This window comes from Athene noctua, chromosome 5 (genome assembly GCF_965140245.1).
Source record: "Athene noctua chromosome 5, bAthNoc1.hap1.1, whole genome shotgun sequence".
Taxonomy (NCBI): domain Eukaryota; kingdom Metazoa; phylum Chordata; class Aves; order Strigiformes; family Strigidae; genus Athene; species Athene noctua.
The window spans coordinates 32,746,538-32,767,270 of record NC_134041.1 but is presented as its reverse complement, the minus strand read 5'-3'; the positions used below and the strand labels follow the sequence as shown (position 1 = coordinate 32,767,270).

At 41.7% G+C, this 20,733-nt stretch overlaps 1 protein-coding gene across 13 annotated transcripts in view; it reads left to right on the top strand.

The window, feature by feature from the left end:
- Window positions 1-20,287, top strand: part of RABGAP1L (RAB GTPase activating protein 1 like) — a 262,266-nt gene extending 241,979 nt beyond the window's left edge. For 7 of the 13 annotated variants that reach the window (XM_074906992.1, XM_074906990.1, XM_074906991.1 and 4 more), the window contains 7 exons: window positions 4,842-4,934; window positions 12,265-12,375; window positions 14,798-14,902; window positions 16,127-16,210; window positions 16,703-16,774; window positions 18,126-18,323; window positions 18,662-20,287. In XM_074906992.1, coding sequence (XP_074763093.1) covers window positions 4,842-4,934; window positions 12,265-12,375; window positions 14,798-14,902; window positions 16,127-16,210; window positions 16,703-16,774; window positions 18,126-18,323; window positions 18,662-18,817 — 819 coding nt within the window. In that variant the 3' untranslated portion in view covers window positions 18,818-20,287. Of the gene's footprint in view, window positions 1-4,841; window positions 4,935-5,213; window positions 9,296-12,264; window positions 12,376-14,797; window positions 14,903-16,126; window positions 16,211-16,702; window positions 16,775-18,125; window positions 18,324-18,661 lie in introns of those variants that run through there. The other 6 variants (XM_074907001.1, XM_074907002.1, XM_074907003.1 and 3 more) reach the window with 5 other exon arrangements.
- The last annotated feature ends 446 nt before the right edge of the window (window positions 20,288-20,733 follow it).

Genomic DNA, 20,733 nt, shown 5'->3' with positions numbered 1-20,733 from the left:
TTCAAGCTGAACTTAAGCTGGTCCCAACACATCTGAGATGGTCTCCCAGGCATCACGTGTGCTTGGAAATGGTCTGCTTTGCAGCAGTGGGAGGAGTCTGGGCTTACCATGGGGATCACAGCCTGGGATGTGTGTGATGGATGGGGAAAAGGGAAGCTGGGCTGCAGCCAGGGCCTGTGACTGTGATCAGTGCTCACCCAGAGCGAGCTCGTGGTCTCCCACATCAGTCATCAGCACACAGTATAAGCCTGCTTTTGGAGGGATTCGGGTCATTAAGTCACCTGCTTCGAGGAATGGGCAAGGAGAGCATTGCACATTTTGTTAATTGACTACTATTTTATTTTTCCCTTCCCCAGTAGGTGAGAACTAGAGAGGAAAAAATAGTAAGAGTGCAAAGATCACAGAATACTGCCTACATTATTAGTGTGATGGGACAATATTTTTGGAGTGTTTATGCAGTGCTAGATAAAGAATTGGGAATCTGGGAAAGAGATATACTCTGCTCAGTCTGGCATCGTGGCAGTGCTGGAAATTAGAAATCAGGTAATAGGATTTTTTGTCTGGATCAGCCTCTGGCTGTCTTCAGTATGTTCAGGAAATCACTTTACATTTCTGCTTCCATTTCCTTGGCTGTCAAATGAACATAATGATAACTACCTCCTCTGAGTGCTCATGCTTCATTAGAGCAATAAAATATTTTGGAGGAAGGAGTCATAGTTGTATGATTTATTAATCCAGCAAGGTCAGACTGAACTGTCTGTAAACAGCTAAAGAAATTGCAGAATGAGGGAAAGGTCTCCTGGAGCTGAGTGGATGCCGATGCTCGGCACACTGCCAGCAAGCAGGATTGCCAGAGAGGGTGAAGCAGATCTTTCCAGCCCTGTCTGAACAGAGGGGCAGCTGAAAACAAAGTATTTTTGTTTTTCACCTGCCACATATCAGCTTGCTCTAGTGAGTCCTTTGGGCATTCAGTGCAGTATCTGCTGGGTCTTTTTCAGAAAGAGGTTTTGCTTGTTTAGTTCTTCTGTGTGGATGTTTTCCTAACATGCTCTGCTTGGCTTTTTATTTATGTACAACTAGTTGTGACATGATTTTATGCTTGAACACAATAAAATAAAACGAGTCAAGGAGATAAGATACTGAGATAAACAAATGAGCAATGTTTATAAACCATGAGAGTCTCCTAAATTTGATAACCATCAGTTCTAGCCAATATACCCCATGGTGCTAAAGAAAGAAGAAAACAGTATTGCAGAAGCTTTTACAGAAAATTTATGAGCATACTTTTTTCAGGAGCAATCCATGAATGTTGAAGCATAGCTAGCACTATGCACTTATTTATGAAGGGGCTTGCAGAGAAGTCCCTTGTTGAATTCACAAACTGTTTCAGGGAATTAAATTGGGGAATATGGAAATGAGCTTTTAAATTTTTTTTTAAATTATTTATCAGTGTATACCCAGAAGAAAGTGCTGTAATAAATTAGCAAACTCCTTTGAGTAATGTGGCTGAATAGACAATAACAGTGATGCATAGTCCCTGCCAAAGTTATTAAGTATACCTGCCCAAGTTTATGTTTTATGGGATAAATAGATTAGTATGAATGGGTTTTCTAATAGGAATTTTCTCCCCCTCCAAACCCTTAAGCCAGACTTTCACAGTATGCAAGTATTACTTTCCGGTTAAGACAAGGTTGTAGCTTAAGTAGATACTAACATGCGTAAGTCATGATACGCTTTCAGTGAGTATGGATGCCGTTTTCTGTGTCACAACATACTCCCTTTACACCCTGCCACTTACACTTTTTGTGATTTGATCCCTGTTTCAGGTATTAATTACTGTTAACATTGGTCAGAAAATGTTGCCATGCTGTTGGCTTGCTGGGGTGCGTACCAAGCGTGCCCTTATCCCCGGCCACGGCCGCAGCAGCCATGGATAGCTCCTGTAGTGGTGGAAGAGGCACCTTTCTGTAGGTCTGCAGGGGACCTACGTGTGGTCCTACTCGCAGCTGTGAATTAAAATTTAAGAAAGTAAAGGAGAACATATAGGTGAGAATGGTTGGTGAGAAGCGTTACCAGGCATTAAGAAATGGTTGTGAATTGTCAGTGTGCGGAAACAGGGATGGTGAAGAGAGTGGAAAGCAGAGTTAAATGAAGCAGGTGACTCGTTCTCCCCTGCTCATCATATGGTTTTTGATGTGACCTGTTCAGATTAGTTTCTGGTGGTATTGAGGCAGATGATGAAGTGCCAAACAGACTGTGCAAGTTAGATTCTGCCTCCTCTCAATACAGAATACAACGTGCAACTAGAGAAATAAGGCTGCTCTCAGGCAGCTTAAAAAATTAACATTTGAAAAACGAGCAAGGGGAACTGCAGCTGCGGGCTGCTGCGTGTGAAGTTGTGTTACCAAGAAGCAGCAGCCATCTCCTCAGGCACAGGCTCAGCCCAGGGAGGGACAGCTGTGGCACAGTGCTCAGCGTAGGCATCTGGGTCACAGCGGTGCTTTATATCCCATTTGCTCTCTCGGTAAGAGTTACTTACTCAGATAATTACCTTTATGCTGTATTTTGCCTGTATCTTCTGAATTATAGAGAGAACTACGATTTTTGTTCACAAGTAATTTAAATCTCGTGATTAAAGGGAAAGGGGGGATGCTGCTCCAGGCAGCTGTAAAGGTGAAGCCGTTGGTGGTTTGGTGCAGTGGTCAGTGGAGACAGGCCCCAGCACCACTTGTGTAAATGTGGGGGGCTCCCCTCCGCATGAGGGAACTGCTGGGAGGAAAAGGATTTTGATACTGCAATTTTTACCTTTGCTTTCCACTCTTTTCTCCTGATTCAGACAAAAAATTTCTATTTTACATCTCCTGTGCCTTCAGACAGCAGGATTCCTCCTGAAGTATTCATGTAGCTGCATGAATGGGAGGCTTGTCTCTCTTGGTGTAGTATGGTTTACTACTTATGTGCACTTGAAAGGCTTTAGTAAAAAGCATCAAGCATCAGGACGATCTCTGCCTGAACAAATCATCTTTGAAGTTACACCTGTATTGCACCTTTGTGCCATACTGCTCCACAATGTCTCCCTCATACTTCTCTTCATTTTCTGCTGTTGCATATTGGAGCACAAAACTCACAAAGGCACAGGAGAACTGAGTTTGGAGGGTGTCCACGTAACGCCCTGACCTGGAAGCCATGGTCTGGTTCTCTGAAAAAGATCCCAGTACACATTGTGGAAGGAAGGAATAGCTCAGGCTTTGGATGTGTGATTGGTTCGTTTCATTTAGAATACTTCGTTGAAATGATTTCTTATTCTTGAATATTAAGCTGCCTCAACAGTTTCAAGTTGCAGCTAAGACAAACGGTTTGCTGGGTTTGCATCCTGAATGTTGTGCAGATGAAATGTAAAAAAGCACCTCTGATCTAGTCATTTTCATTTCATTGTGTTTTGCACTATTAAGTGTCATCACAGTGATATTCTCTTTTATGTTTGTCCGAAGTGCTTCATATTTTTATGTTTACTCTTTTCAGTGTGCTTTCTTTAGGGCGGTTGGATTAAGATTTCATAAGTAATTGTGGGCATTAGTGCTGCTTTACTGGTGCTCCCTGTGCACTGTGCTTTGCAGATCATGGATTTCAGGTCTTCTACCTGTAACCTCCCAGAGGGCTCTTCAATGACACTGAGCCCTTGCTTGGTCCCTTTCTATACTGCAGAGGAAGGAGCTATTGGGCTGAAAACCAATAAAGGGAAAACAACACCAAAAATACATGTAAACACATATCTCTGCTTGTTGGCAGTAATTTTTTTGCCCTAAGGCAAGGTGACAGTGGCATGTCCTCACACCAGGAGGCAGCTAGACACGATCGATATAGGCAGGAGGGATGGATCTATACATAACAGATCCAGGCAAAGTGTATGTTTACAAGTCATGGTCATACGTGGCATCAGGGATCTCTCCGGCTGCCAGCGGATGACCCGACACTTAGCAGGGCTGGCTTCTTGTTGTACGGTGGGGACAGAGTAATGCTATCAAAGGTCTCCAACAAGAGATGGGATCACTCATACAGTACTGTGTACCCGATTAAAAGGTGAAAGTAAAGCAGAGGATCTCCATGCTTTGTTTAAAAGAACACAGGTGTTGTTTGCGTTCTTCGTTTTAAGTTGAAGCTGTGTTTTCCCAGAATCAGGCTGTATAGACTTGACCTTTCTGCACGGTTGTTTACCGAATTTGTTTGTGATTTCTGTGTGGTTGCCTCACTGTGTCCCTACTGTGGCTGGAAGAGATCACTGCAGCGTCTCCATCTTTGCCTAGGAGGAGTCTGCTGCCAGACTTATATGAGGGCACTGGTCAAAAGCTATACTTCAGACATTAATACTCCTTTAGCAATAAAAAACATCACTCAGATCTCCCCCAGGGAATTGTTGAGTCCCTTTGTACAAACACTTCTTTCTTACAATCTCACTTTTAACAGTTTTCTTGCTAAGGCATTGTTCTGGTGAATCATACATATCAAAAGATACTTCCATTTTCCCTGTTCTTTCACTCCTGTTCATGCTTTTTTTCTTCTTGTTACTCTTACTAAAATGTCTCTACTTCACTGTTGTTTTCCTTTAAATGTTTGAATAATTAACAGCAGTAGGCACAGAAAGATTTCTGTCGATGTGAACTGTACTGGTAAGTGTTTGATATGGCCTGCTGAGTTAGGGGAGGGCAGCGACAGGGAGCAAGTTTATTCATCAGCAGCTTTCCAGCACTTCCTTGGCTTCCTGTTTGCAAGGAGAGCTTTCAGGCAACCTTTCCGGTGTTCCTCTAATCTTTAAACACATGTTTTCCAATTCTGTTCCACAGGTGCCAACAAAAAAGCTGAAGAAATATGAGAGAGAGTACCAAACAATGCGAGAGAGTCAGCTGCAGCAGGAAGATCCTATGGATAGATACAAGGTACGGGAGGTGCTGTGTGGGAATCTGTTTCATAGCTCAATGCCGCGGGGAGTGACCCGGTTCCAGCGGTTAGGCAGAGGTGTGTGTGCCGCGCTCACCTCTCTGGGCTATGACCATGCACACCGTACGGAAGTTAAGTGGCAGGTGAAACTCACACCCTTTCTTGAACAAGCACTTTGAACACTTGGACATAGTGGTTTTTTGAGGAATATTTCAGTCACAATTTGTAACTCTCAAGACATCTGCAAGTAGCCACATATAATATTTTTCTTCTTTCAGTTTATATGTTTGTAGGTAACTCTCCTGCTGTTGCACTTTTACGGGAGATCTTCATGAGACGCAGAAAAAAGGGGTGATTCTCAGCTACAAAACACAAAAAGGAGAAAACATACATTGTTCTAGCACAAGCTGTATGCAGTGGCATCCACAGAGACTTTTGAAAGATGAGCTCTTCCTTGACTGATATGATCCTTGTTATTCACCTCTGTGTATACCAAGCGTTAGTAATTTTTTGTTAATATAATGCCTAGTACGATGGGACCCAGAGCTCCCCTGGTGTCCCAAGGTACTACTGCTATAGAATTAATAGTAATAAATATTCTGCTTTAAAGCAGCAGAGAAATAAAGGTTCAGTTATTAATATGATAGCTTGATAGTTCACCAAAAAAGAATAGTTCTTTAATTTTGGATCACCATTGCTTATCTTTCCAATGTATTTGCTTTTATTGTCACTGCTACATTCTGTTGCCATAGATTTTTGTGTGATGGAGGCTCTGCCTCTAGGCATATACTTCATGTAGTGTTCAGGATCCATTTATTGCTTACTGTGTTTTGAAAAATTCCATTTTCTTTAGGTGAAGCTGCCAGAGATGAAGCACTTTACTGCCCGTTGCCCAGGTTAGCTGGGAAGCAACATGGCTTACCCATACCTGTACTGTTTCCCTGCTGTTCTTCATTGTGCCTTAATATGTTAAGTGACATTGCAGTTGATACGGAGTCTACCAGGAGTGTGGAGCAGTATATCATCATACAGGGGGCAACAGATTTATGTGGTCTGTGAACGTAGGGAAAGTGCACCACATTCAGAAAACCAGGGCATGAAACTGTGGTGAAAGTCTATGCCATAATTCCTAAATGTGACAAGATAGAGCTACAGGTACAAAGAAAATAGAACTGACTTTTCTTTAAAAAAAGTCCTTACTTGTGAAAAATTATATTTTGCATGTAGTATTCTTTTGATGTCAAAGGGTGTAGATTTTGCTGTTTGTGAGAACTAGGGCTGCTGTGGCAGCTGAGAGCCAACAGTGAGTATGACCTATTTAAAAAAAACCCACAACTTGCTGCTGATTAACTTCTGACTAAGTATTGTTCCAGTGGTTCACTTATAGTACTGTGGAATTAAATTAATACTTAGAAAACAAAAAAAGCTTCTTTAAATCTCTGTGGAAGCATTTTAACTTGTTAATCTTGGGTGAGGGATGGTGAAAAACATTATCTCCAAGCTGCAAATGAGAATATAGAAAGTGACCCTTTGGCAGTTACTGTCCCAGTCAGAATCACAGCCCAGGGTTTTGGCTTGCACTTTTGAAACTCATGGTGTGATTTCTTTATTAAGCCAGATTGGGTCTGATCCTCTTAGTGATTCTGTGATTAGAGAGAGTCCTCGTAACTAGTTAGTTGCTCATTAAGTTCAAAGTTCAGACGCATTCTTCAGCTGAGGGGTATCGTGGAGAAATGCTTGTAAGTGCTTTCTGTTCCCTGACTTGCTTGTTTGATTTTATTAATATATCAAGCTGAGGTTGGTAGAAATCGATATTTCAAGAGTTTTTTCCAAAGGGCAGCAAGAAACACAAGCTGCGTGGGTCCTCACAGGCAGAAAGTGGAGAGCTAACTTTGCTTGTCCCTTAAACGATTGATCTGCGGCTTGTGTGTTTAGAAATACATTTCGTTTTGGCAGCGTCAGTGCTAGACATTGCCCAGCCAGGCTTGGTTTGGGAAAGGACTGGCTGCTGAAAAGCCAGTATTGCCTCTGAGCATGGTGCTGCTGTTAGCTACTGCTGGTCTCCTGTGCTCCCTGTGTGGGCCATGTCCTCATGGCCTGCATCGTTGTAATTTTTAGTTTCTCTTCCCAGACAAAAATGAGGTTTTGGTTTACTCGCAGGGAGGGGATGTTTCTTGGATGGGATCGTTGGAGCGGAGATCCCTGTAGAGGATCCTCTTAAGGGTCAAGAAGGAAACTGAATGTTGATAGTTTTTATTTATAATTGTTAGAGTTTTTGTTGTTTGCAGTATGTTACAGTTTTTATTGCCAACAGAGATTTAAAAGGCCCACAGAGACACTGGCGCTCCAGAGTTGCAGTGATGAAGGATGTCTTGAGTAAGACACTTGCCTGTCACCTGGCCTGCAATGGGAACAGCTGGATGGACTGTTGGGAGAGTGGGAGATGGGCCATGCGTGGCGCTGGGGCGGGAGCAGCCGCTGTGATGGCAGCAGGGCTGCAGCTGCACCGCCGTGTCCCCCAGCTCCAGCCCTGCTGCGCCGTGAGCCCGGGGGAGTGGGCACAGCTCTCGCGTGCGGGTCTGACTCTTGCCCCTGCATCCATGGGGAGACCAGGGGAGTCCAGGCCCGCACCCTTCATCCTCTCCTCCGCAGCGCTTGGGCCCTAGAGGTTCCTGAGCTTGGGGATGGAGGGGCTGCACAGCCTCCAGTCACGCAGGGATGCAATGCATCCTGCCGGGGATGGCCGGGCAGGGTGCTCCCCCATCCCACTGACCCCAGACTCCCCACAGGCTCCACAAAGGGCTGGCTTTGCTATGTCTGGCCTGCCATTAACCAGCCACCTTTTCTTGACAGGTGAAATTTGTGTGCTACAACAAGCTGTGTTACAGGCCACAGGAGCTCCTGCCCAGCTCGTATTTTATATGTTGATTGTCATTTCACTTACCAAAAGAACAGTATTAAAGAGTGCCATTGGTTTTGGTGTTTGTTTCTTTCTGTATTTACAAGTATTATTTAGGGAAAGTGTATTTTTTTTATAGACACTTTTTCATTTTATTTTCCATTGCATATAACAAATTATCACTCACATTTTTGTCAGATTTTTAAAAGCTGCAACAGTAAATATGTTCTAAATTGCTGTTTGTCACCAAATTTCATGACTTTTGGTTAAAATAAATTACAAATTGCCTATAGAAGCCAGGAAGAAAAGTGAGTTGCATGTGCAGAAAAAATAGCTGTATAGCTTGGATTGATATTTGTCTATATATTATGGGGGGTTTTTTTGAGAACACCTCATGTAAGAGGGTTTTGATTGACTTGATGAGAAATTACTGGAGTTGGGCTTGAGACTTCTTGATTTAAAATAAAGAGGCTGAAACTATACAAAGAAGGGCTGGAATTTTGCAAGCAGACCCTGTTTGTGCACACAGTTCTGTTCTGAGAGTAGGAACGCCTTTTCCTCTGTAGATCTTGTTGTGCAATGGAGAAGTTGTCTGTCTAAATAAATGTAATTTGGACATAATAGCCTTTTGCATGTTTGAAGTGAAAGTAAAACTGGTAATTTTTATTCAGTCATGGTAACGGAATGGTAACCAGTATGAAGAAAAACATAAGATAACTTGATGTGGATCATTGTTTATTTGTAGTTTTTAAAAAAAGTGTGGTGGGGCACTTTTGTTAATGCTTCTTCAGAGTCAACAAACAGAAAACACAAACCATCTCCAGGAGCCTCTGTGTTGCTTCCCAGGAGAGGGTTTCCTAAAGAGTCAGCTTGTAAAAGCCTGTTGGGTTTCTAGATGGAGGTTCACAGGGTTTTCCTTCAGAGCTCCTCCACAATCAAGAGCCCTTTCCAGTGAGCTTATGAAGACTTCAGTTAGCCCAAGTCCAGAAAATGAATTTTAACACATTTTCATTCCACTATTGAGGATCTGTTCATGCCCAAAGATCTGGGGTTTGGGTGTTTGCTCATCAGAAAATGTGACACCGAATTGCTTAACAAGGTCTGTGACTTGTTACACCCCACTTGAGCAGCAGCACAACGAGGATGCATCATCGCCACTAATCTTGTCAGGAATTGCTCCTTGGTGCTGCTGGAAGGGAGCAGAGGGCGGAGTTCAGCCTTTCAGTCTTCCTGACCTGAGGCATGCTTGTCACCTTCAAATTTGCCTTCTTCTTTCCGTCCAGTATGTGATGGAAGCTGCAGTATATCCTCTTTAAAACCCAGAACCAAAAACCCACTGAAGAATCAGCAACAATTTTTTTTTGGGTGCCTTTGTTGGTATTAAAAATTATTTTATATCCTGTTTTCACTGTCTTTACACCAATGGTTGAAAGCAGTATTTGGTCTGTGACTTTACAGGAGGTAAGTTTATTTGTGTTTGTATGTATCAACAGTGTTTGTCCCTTTTGGAAATGCAGTATCCTCCTTTTAAAAGCTAGCCAGAGTGCACCAGCTGCCTATTGTAACCGGAAAGAGGAATTTGGGGAGGAGGACTCTTATTTTACTGAGCGTAGAAACTGAGCGATGCCGAAGAGAAGGAAATCATTATCATAGTCCGTAAATTCTTAGTGGTGTGTAGAGGAAAGGCAGAAAGCTGTCTGTTTACACCAAGGACAAGTAGCAGGTCTGACGAGTTGGCTTATGCCAGGTTACAAAATGCTGTCTGTGATGCGAGTCCTGCTGTAACGAACCAGCTTCATCTGTTGAACTTTATGCCATCACGAATGGTACTTTAGAAAACCTCGTAAATATTTCAGAGCCACTGAAAATAGTTTGTTACATATGAAAAGTGCTATTTGCTATTTCTGTCTTTACTGTGTAACGTTAGGTTTTATTTAGACTTAAGCAGATTAAGAGTTTCCCCCTGAGGAAGGAGGCAGTTTTTCACTGCTAGATCTGGGGGGAGGAGCTGGAAAAGACAAACCATCTAATTGCGCATACTGCCGTGGGTGGAGGAAGAGTAAAGGTGGCCCTGTAAGAAACTTTCAGCTGGAAATTAAAAGTATGGTGAATGAGATAAAAACATCTCTTAGCTATTGACTGGATGCTCAAGGTAAGAGATCTTTAACTTACTAATGACGTGCCACGTAAATTCTAGTTTAAGAGGAGGATAGCGCATTTCCAACCACGTAGCTTGCTTACCCACTTGTCTGTGAATGCAAAGCAGGAACTTTGAACTTCACATTGTGCGGCTTGCTTTGCGGACACTGAAGCTTTTGGCAAAAGCATAGCAAAAATGTTAAAGCAACTTCTTTCTGGGTTATTTTGTGGAAGTCTTAACAATTTGCTGATTCTCCCTCTAAGCAACATCCCTATGAGAAGGTATCGGTGCTGCAGCACCTGACAGCAATGCCATCCTGATCTGGTCCCAGTTTTAGAGAACTCAAGTCACTTTCTGACAACTGCTTGCTGGCAGGGCTGTGTCTATAAAAATCACCATTTCTAAGGTAGTCTGAACAAAATATAGAAATAAAGACACATTGGAGCATTTATTGGTATTATTACTAAAGACTGCAATTTGGTTTTACACTTGAAAGTATATATTACCCTTACAGAATAATTTTATTTTTAAAAATTCCTAGTCTCAAACAGAATACAGTGCAATTAAAGTAAAAAAGATCCCCAAAGTTATGCATCTTTTAGCAGTGATTATTCTGTGTTAAAACAAAAGTATTTTACTTACAGTTTCTCTAATAAAACAAGTTATTTAAAGTATGATCTTTTGTAAAGGAAACAAACTTACTTTCCTGTACAGGGCAGTGCGTAGTCTAATTGCACAATAGGGTCACATTAAGGAGAGAGTATCTGCAGAGGTTCTGCTTCCTGCCACAGAGGAAGCTCCCACACAGAAGAGACCTTTTTTAGCATTCTCTTAGAGCTGTAGTAGTCCTTTTTCGTTTAACACAAGCATGCAGAATCTTGCAACAGAAAAAAAAATTGCAGTTTCATGGTGATGAGTTTGGAAACGAAAAAATATCTGAGTGTAGCTGGTGAGCAGGAGGAAGTGAAGACAGGTGAATAATGTGCTTATGCAAAGAAATTACATTTTATAGGAAGGCATTCACTGAACAACTCTTAGAAAAATGTTTTGCTGTCTAAGTACTGAGATATATATTCATGTTTGCTTTTTTTTCTTGGAGAACATAACCTACCTTTCAAGTGAGCACAGGTCATTTTTGAAATCTCAGCATGTAGGTTATTGTTCCTCCACCTATGAGTTTCCATATGAACTTGGTATTTTTCCTTGAGTTTCCACTGTGCACAGATTCCCATTGCAGTCTCTTTTAGTACGAAAGATACACGGTCATTCTGTGACTGAAGGCCAGCACATTTTTTGCTGTCTTAAGGTCCGTTTGAGGAGGGCGCCTCTACCTGTCCCACTTGGCTGTGTTCTTCCAAAGGTGAAGACATATTTGATGTGGACTCCTGAAAGTTCACTGAACCACAAACATCTTTTGAATATGATTCTTGTCTCTCAGCCCTCGAAGAAAATCACTGAAACTGTTTGTTGAAAAACATTAATTACTACTGTTCATCCCTCTCCTGTGTACTTACCTTCTCTAGTTGGTCTCTGCGTAGTCGTTTTTGCCTGTGTGGAGTGGGTAGGGAGTGTAGTGCAGCGAGGACCAGGGCCTGCAGTCCCCAAGTTCTGCATGGCCATGCCCTGCCCACCGAGCAGTTTCTGGGCCTGTGCTCAGGGAGTGAGAGCCCCTCTCCATCTGGCACTTTTTCTCAGCAGGTCCTGTAAAATGTGCACGGCTGTCACTGGTGTGAGATAGTGCACAAATGGTGACACAGATTAAACGAGCTGTAGGAAGTTCCCTGCTAAATGCTCTTTACCGGTCCCACAGAAGATGGGAAGTTGGCACTGTATCATCTACAAAATGGACTATTTTTATCAATTCCTGCAGATAAAATTTTGTAAAATGGAGCAGGACAGCTTTCTACTTTCGATTGGAAACCTTATTATAAGTATCTCTTAATTGGTCCCTGTTCACTGCTGCTGGGTGGGATTTTATCTGCCTAATTTCTTTTGATGATGAGCAAGCAGAAGCCAAGTGCTTTTGTGGAGAGGACTGTGTTTACTTTTGACAGAGAAACCCTACAATCAGTGTGTCACTTGTGCGACACAAACATTACCATTGGGATGTCAGTGGAATCGCTGCATTTGCACTGCTGGCTTAATTCACTGTTGTTTCCCAGAGCAGCAGTCCTGTCTTAGTGTGCACTCTTGCCTTCTCGGTGTTTTACACACACAATATACTTGCTTATTGCTCTTTAATATTGATAAGGATTAACTTCCTTTTCTCGTTGTTCCTTTCTTTCTGCAGAGGGAGAACCGCAGGCTCCAGGAAGCAAGCATGCGGCTGGAGCAAGAGAATGACGACCTTGCCCATGAGCTTGTAACGAGCAAAATTGCCTTACGGAATGACCTAGACCAGGTAATGCTAACAGAGATGGTCCCAGCTCGGGCTTGGCAACACCAGTGTCAGGAGCCCTGATGTGCGCTCAAGTGAAAGCATGAACACAACATTAAAAGTATAATTATTTGTGCCTTTATTTTCCTGACAATCTCGCTCCTAGTTGCAGTCAGGCAGCTGGATTGCCACACGCATGCAACTGTAGACATTCACAGTGGTGTCTTGCCAACTGCACCTTCTCTGTTGGGGATTGGTTTAGAAAATGTAAGCCATAACCGTTGGGCCGATACACAGAATGAGCATTTACTTGAAAAAGGAATCACCTACTCCTCGAAAGACTAATCTCAGGGGAAGTTGCCTTGCAGAACGTCCACCACCTTACGCGGATCTGTTTTTCATAGCAGTTTTAGTACAGCCAGCAAAATTCAGAGATAATGAAGTGACGTGGCCCCAAAAATTAGGACTCCTGGGTGTCCTTTGATAACTGCATTTGTTTCCTGTGAAGACTGGAATGTGAAGGGCAGCAGCATTCAGGGCCCTTTTATCTCACAGATGATGGTCAGAGGACTACACATTCAACCCTCCTCATTCTGGAGTGTTTTATTTAGTATTGATAAGTGCAGTAACAGCTTTTACAAAGGTACTAAACCCAGGAGGGCCATACTCCACCACACCTCATGATCAGTCCCTTGCTCAGTGAGGGCTGTAGTGCCTTTTATAATGCAAAATCTTCTCCTGCAAGAGCCTCTCAGTTTGATTTCCCATAGCTATTTGTCTTTCTTTAGCTAACCTCAGAACTGTAAACGTCATTGACCACAGTTGTGCAGTTTGTCTAGGCAGATCCTTGACAGTTAGGCTCTGCTGATTTGGATCCATGTGATTCTAAAGATCTGAGCCACCTCGGTGAGCAGACACCGGCAGAGATGCACTTTGCATGGTGAAGTGGGCAATCTCACGGGAAGGCCAAAAACGGTGTGCTCTGTCTTCCCCGGGAATAGCTGTACAGCAAGCAGCGTTATGTCTGCTGCTGGCCATGCTTGTTTTGTCTCAAGTGTTGTGACAAGGCTGCCAGGCACATACCTTTGCCAGTGCCGCTCCTTGCTCTCCTGCATTTTATGTTAGCAGTCTTTCTGTAGATAAGAGTGGCTCCATGAAGTTTTCCCACACCCTGCCTCAGTTCACTGGCACAGAAAGAAAAGCTTTGTGCTGCTACGCTCCTTGTCTGCGAGGAGGGCTGGTACAGTACACCACTGCAGGTGCTTGGAGTACCTGGAACAACACATAAAAGGAGGAAAGATTTGCAGTTTCTTCAAAGCATATCTTAACCAGGTCAAAAATAGCCTTGTAATCCCCAAGTTCTTTTGTTCTAAGGTGTTAATCTTACCAATTTTCTGTTCTTCAACGGCTTGTTTTCCTTTCTCCCATACAGCCCTATACACACCAAGCAATGCAGGAATCCTCAGTCTGTCTCTTCAGTCGTGGCCCTGGTGGAGCTGCTTCTGCTACCCACAATCACCATTAATCACCCTCATTAATAATTATAACTGTGGCAGATAGATAAGCTAATACCACTAGCAGTGGTGGAAAACCAAACTGCAACTCAGAGACAAGTTCTGTAATTGTTTGCATTGCTGTTTACAATGCCATTTTTGTATTTTCAGCAAACTAAGTATTATTTGACCACAACTCTTGCCAGTTCCAGCACCTAGTTGCTGAACAGGAGTGGTGGGATGCAGTGTGTATCTATCTCCCAGCTGGGGAGGTCAACAGGATACAGCCACATGGGGAGAAACACATTTCACTCCTGGTGGTCGGTGAGAACAATGCTCACAAAAAAAAGCATTCCCAGGATGTTTCACGATAAGCTCAGCCCTTCAAAGAAAGGAGAACATTCTCCAGTACACACAGTGTCAAGTTTCTCCAGGTAATACTCACTTGCACTGATAAACAAAGCATTTTACCTGGTTTGTCTCTTTTATACTTCTCTTTGCCCAGACACTTTGTAAGGTACAGTGCAGGCACGTCATGTTTTCTACAATAATCTGGTTTCCCCACTTACAGATACAAAAATGGAATGAGTTATCTGAAGTTACACAGGAGCTAAATCATGCTGCTCTTGCTTAGATTAATGTTGTTCCCAACAAAATATTCTAGACATCACTGTTTGTATTAGGACATAGTATCTATGCTTACTTGCCATCTGGATATAGGTAGACATTTGGCAAAAGGGTCCTTTTGCACAGTTGTTGAAACACAATGAAATAACTTAGAAAATAGCTACTTGAAAAGGGAATTTCCTATAAAAAATAGGTTAGGTGAGCCATCAGAGGGCAGGAAAAGGTGATGCTAGAACCTGAATCTAAAGTATTTCCAAGATGTATATACCAATACATTTGTACTGTCACAGATAACATCTGGTTTACACCAGCATTTCTAATTCTAGGCTGAAGACAAAGCGGATGTTTTGAACAAGGAACTTCTCCTGACCAAACAGAAGCTAGTGGAGACTGAGGAGGAGAAACGGAAGCAGGAAGAGGAAACAGCTCAGGTAAGGCATTCTCCAGCTTTTCCCATTTAGCAAGGAAATGCAAGCAAAACAATATGCAGAAAAGCATGAATGTGCTGCAGTTGTGGAAAGGATTTTGTCTTTAAAATGCAGTCCCAATTGAAAATTTACACTGCCAGGGTAATTTTTTTTTAAGTATGTTTTTCAGTGTTTTCCTGTACTTGAGCTCTGAGTGTTCAGTTTTCCATACCTTATCCTCTTCCCAGTATTGTAATAATCATTTTCACTGGTGGTGAGCGATTGCAACTAAGGAGACGTGATCAGACCTTTTCATTATCTAAACAAGGAGCTGGAAGAGTTGTTGCCTTCTAAGAGGCCATTCTGGATTCAGCTGCTGGTTCACTGAAATCAAGCTGAGAACATTCCTGTCCAAAGCTACAACTGATGGCAGAACAGAGTTGAGGGTTGGGAAAATTTTGCTATCTAGACCTGGCCTCATACTTGTTTGCAAAACATGCAGTCTTAGTTTTTTAATCCTAGGTATCTAATGTGCTGAAATCTTACACACACACAAGTATGTTTCAGAAGTGATACCCTGGTTTTTATATTTGCTATTTGACAACAATGACTACAACAATCAAATGGTAATTCTTTGTGTGTCTCTAAAATGGAGGTTGCCAAGTTCTCTGTTTGCTATAAATAAAGCAGTGGAGGCCTTTTTCCTACTGCAAGGGCTCTCAAAATGTAGTGGTTCTGCATGGTGGAGGAATGAGTTAACTGTATTTTAACACAGTGCCACAGACCAAAACGGATTTTTTTCTCCTGTTACGGAGATGAGAGTGATAATACCAAGAGATTCTTCTTCCTGTTCATCCCCAAACAAACAAATAATCTGTCTGCGCAAACCTGTTGTGGCAGCGTGCAGAAAAAACAAACTAAAATCAGTAAAACCCACTTAAATAGTAATGCTCTTGTTTTGTGTTCTGTGAACCACGCTGTACCACGATTTAATGCAGAGAATAAGAATTAACCTGCAGGAGAATTCTCTAAGCAGGGATATGCTGTATCCCAGCATAGACTTTTTGGTTATAACTAAATGTAATAAGTACACACTTACTAATCAGGCACTTGTCTGAAGAACTGGAATTGGTAAGAAGAAGCTGTACAACTGTTGTAAACACAGCAAGACTCTGAGAGAACAATATGATGATGCATTCTGAGAACTTCTTTCAGTGTACTGTGTAACTTCTCTCCTTCAATTCCTAGCTGAAGGAAGTCTTCAGGAAGCAGCTAGAGAAGGCAGAATCTGAGATCAAGAAAACCACAGCCATTATTGCAGAGTATAAACAGGTAATGCTCTAGAGACGCTTTCTCATATTTCTTCTTTCAAGAGGAAATTTCTTCTGAGAGCTGAATATTCAGAGTTGTAGATCTCATCCTTTAAATAAGATACACTACATTTTAGCCTTTCAGAGAGCAAGCATTGTAGTTTTGTCATAAATATTTCTGTGGTTTTCCTTATAGCCTCCTAATTTAGGGAATCAGAAATAACTTGTCTTTCAGCTAATTTTAGTACCTTAGGGTGAACGCTGCTTTACTCTGTGACATAATGCAGTATAAACATTATAAACCAATTAATCCATAAAATGTTCCAGGCTCCATGTTCAGTATTGAATACTGCCATTTTTTTCAGTCTCATTATCAGCAGAGGTGGATTTGTTCAGGGACCTGAGTGAAGCAGAATGTAAGAAAATTTGGCTCTTACAAAAATCATTGTTGAAAAGCACAGGTTATATTTTAGTATAGTAAAATTTAGCTAAAAGACTGCTTTTTCTGCTCCAGATTTGCTCCCAGCTGAGCACCAGGCTGGAAAAACAACAAGCGGCCAGTAAAGATGAGCTGGAAGTTGTGAAGGTGAGAATGATGCCTCAACATATGGGATGTTTGTATCGCAAATATTGCCAAATGCCAGGGATACAGCACAAAATGTGAACTGAAGTTTAATGCAAGAACAGCGGTGTCCACCCAGCTGCACTGACAGCCCCACGTGCATTTTTCATCAGATATAAACAAGGAAAGGGTTTATTTCCTTTCGTGGTCCTTTATCTTATATCGGACAAAGTGGAACTCTCAAACTGAAGTGCATACAGTACTTGGCTTTTCTTTTTCCCGTCGAAGTGTCTCCTTTTGGCAAAAAATGTAGAGACGTGGGTATTTAGTTTGATGTTTTAATTAAATCGGGGGGGGAAAAAGTGTCTCTAGAAGAGACAATCTGTTGCTTCTCCAGTGTGCACAGTGGAGGGGTCAGAACTATCTGAATTGGACAGTGTCTGTATTTGGGTTTCCATAATTTAAGCAGTTTAAGTACTTGGCACAGCGTGGCCCAACCCCAGAATTACCCTAGCTGTTCTTCTCTCTTCTCTAACCCCCCTTACCAGGAACCTCTGCACTAGGGGTAAATGTTTCCTGATGAGGTATTAATAATTCCATCCCTCTGTTTTGTCACTACTGTGTAGGCAGAATTGTTTTCCCTCTGCTATAGGTTCTAGTTATTTCGGCAACTAGAAGCTTGTAGTGCTCAAGCTGAACTCGATTTGTTGGTTCTTAGTGACTTTTTTATGGTATTGATAAAACATAATTCTAGGATTGATGTTCCTATAATCTGCTGAAATGGTTCAATATCCCGTTCTAGTTAGTGAGAGCCAGGCCAGCTGTGCTACATCTTCAGCAGTGAGTTCACCCCTCCAGGTAGCACAAGAACCTTACAGCTGTCAGGCATCACTGGCAAAAAGGGCTGTCCCTTACGACACTAAACAGGCACCCACAGGACAGCACTGGCCCCTGCAGTGAGCACAGGCTGCTCGCTTGCTGCTGGAAATAGGGAAGAGCTACCTGGCATTCTTTAAAATATCACAATCTGTATTAATTCAATCGAGTGCTTTTATGGAAGACAAAAAGTCCCTAGAGTGTAATTTACTCTTCTGAATTGTGCTGGCATGAAGACTGCGAAATATTACAGAGCTCTGTTAGCAAGACAGTTTGAGGCTCTGTGCTTAGAGCATGCTAAGTAGGTGTTAGGAATTTTTATACTGGTTAATGTCCCCTGGAAATTGTTCATGAACCTCTCAAATTCTTTTCATGTCAAATAGGAAAACTGCAGTACTAGACAGTTGGACATTACTGACCAAAAGGCAGTCCAACATAAAAATGGCTCTTCAGGAAGCCCTGTAACATGGATTAAAACTGAGCTTTTTGGGTATTTCAGGGTAAAGTGATGGCCTGCAAACACTGCAGTGAGATTTTCAGTAAGGAGGGGACACTGAAGCTGCCTGCTGTAAGCACGGAGAATAAAGGCATAGAAACAGATGATGAGAAGGATGCACTGAAGAAGCAGCTGAGAGAGATGGAGCTGGAACTTGCACAGACCAAACTGCAGCTTGTGGAAGCCAAATGCAAAATTCAGGTACGTGGAAGCCAAGTGCAGCAGGGCAGTCTTTGCAACTTCGCTGTGCTCAGTTCAAAATAATTCTGAATCATGCCAAAATTTTTTCCAAAAGAGAGCATATGCCTGTACTGCTCTGTATCTGTGAACCTCTAGAATGATTTTCTGTCTTTGAAAAAAAAAGAAGAGAGGTTTGTACATCTAAATATCTTCTGCTGTTTCTGCAGTGTCAGTGTGTCTTCTCTCCCCAGTGCCTGGGAGGTTGCAAGAAATGTGCTGGATTGTAGGAACTGAGTTTGAGGATGCTTTTTGGTTAATTAACGGGTTTTTCATTACTTCTGACTATTCTGCTTTCGTAGGAGCTGGAGCACCAGAGAGGAGCCCTTATGAATGAAATCCAAGCTGCCAAAAACTCTTGGTTTAGCAAAACCCTGAACTCTATCAAAACGGCCGCAGGCACGCAGCCTGTGCAGCAGCCTCAGCAGCCCCTGCCACCCAGAGAGGGAAGTACATAGTTCCAGCTAGCCCCGACACAAGAGCACAAAGAACAACACACCTGAAACCCTGGAGGATCCTTCCAGGGCTCTCTCCTCTTGGGGAAAGGACAAAAGGCAGGAGTGCAGGCTTGAAGTGAAATTCTTCGGTGTTTTTCATTCATTCTGATGTGACCCTTTCCAAAGGGGAAAAAAAATAATTCCTGTTTTATGTTGATTTCTTACTTCCCAAACTGCCTTGCTGAAAGCCACGTTCTGATACCTTCATACTTTTACACTTTATTTTATATGACTAGATGTTAAATAAATACTTCAAAACTAGGTCTTTAATACATGACTAATTGCTCAAAGTTATTTTTATCTTGCATAGAAGTTTTTTTCTTCTTCTAGAGGAAGAGAGAGAATGGAAAATGTAAAGTACTGAAGCATAATCTCTTCGTAGAAAGCACAGTGTAGTAAGTACTAGTGTGTGTGCGGGTGTCTAGGATAGCTTACGCCCTGGGACCATCTCAGAAGTTTACCGCAGTGACTGCGTCCTGCAGAGAAGCACTTTTTGTAAAGCTTAGGCCATAGCAGAGATAGTCATGTGCTCTCTTGGCACAATTGTTTATGAACTTCCCTGATAATTTAGTAGTTTTGATTGTTTTTAATTCAGAAATGCAAGTAGTGCAGTTCTTTGTAGCACTGTTGTTTAAAGGCTCTTTACAGCTGAACTGGAATTTAACATGAAGTTATCTAGTTCCCTTTTTTATTTCATGTTTATACTAAGAATTCCAAGAAATAATTCCTTCCACTGGAATAAAGGGAGAACTGTTCAACATTTATTTGCTGAGATTTATTTGCTGAGAAGCAGAGTGAAGACCTTGCATAGTTTTGACCTTTTGTAAATCCTGTGCAATAAAGGGTAGGTTTTATGAATAAAAGGAATTAAAACCTTTCCCTGGGTCTCTGTTCCAATTCAGAATTTGACACAGAAATGAAAAAAAAACAACCCAAAAGGCTTGTGCTGCACTGATGAATAAAACATCACAGAAGCATGATCCGTTTGCTAGAAGTATTTGGCTAGAAAATGCTATGTTGGTATTACTTATTTTTATAAAAACAAACATTTTCAAGTGGCATACAAACCCAAGACTTTCCCGTGGGGTAGACTTCTCTGATGATTCCCAAACCTGTCTGGTTGTTTTATATCTCTTAAGGTAAGAAGATTCAAAAGCATTTGTTTTGACTGAACATAAAGTGTTTATAGAAATACTTATTTCATGGAAAATTAAACTATTGCTTGAACTGATGGAATATTTTTTTAATTCTATCTGTCATGTCTAAAGATGGTCTTGCAGGTAAATATCATTGGACTAAAGGTTTTGTATTAATTGTTCCATTTACAAAGTTGTTCCAGGGACATTAGTTCTGGTTTGTTGTTTTTTATTTTAAAATTCTAAGGAATGCCATATCTTGTCAGTTTTGTACAATAAAATTTAATGATACCCATTTTATGCTTTGTTGTCAAGCATAATTGTGAATTATTTTAAACAGGGTAGTACAGATTTAATGTTACCTGTGCCAAAGGAATGATTCTGAAAGGCAGTCAGCTGTTTGAAGTAGAGATCAAAATATAATCACTATCGTGACACAACTATCCTGCAATGAAATTCTCTCTTCTAGGAGTAAGGGGTTAAAAAATTTGAATATTTTAAAATATACCTGCAAGGGCAGTGATTATCTGGAAATATTAATACAGTGAGAAAAAATGGGGGAAAAAGCAGAAGGAATTTCTTTTGCAAATATTAACAAAGATCTTTTTCCCTGGTCACTCTCTTGCTAATATATTTGCATAAATGTTTCCATTCTATTGACTATCTAAACCTAGCATTAGTCATTCACTTGCCAGTTCCGCTTCACAGTAAATTTAAATTTCCACTCAGTAAATTTGAAGT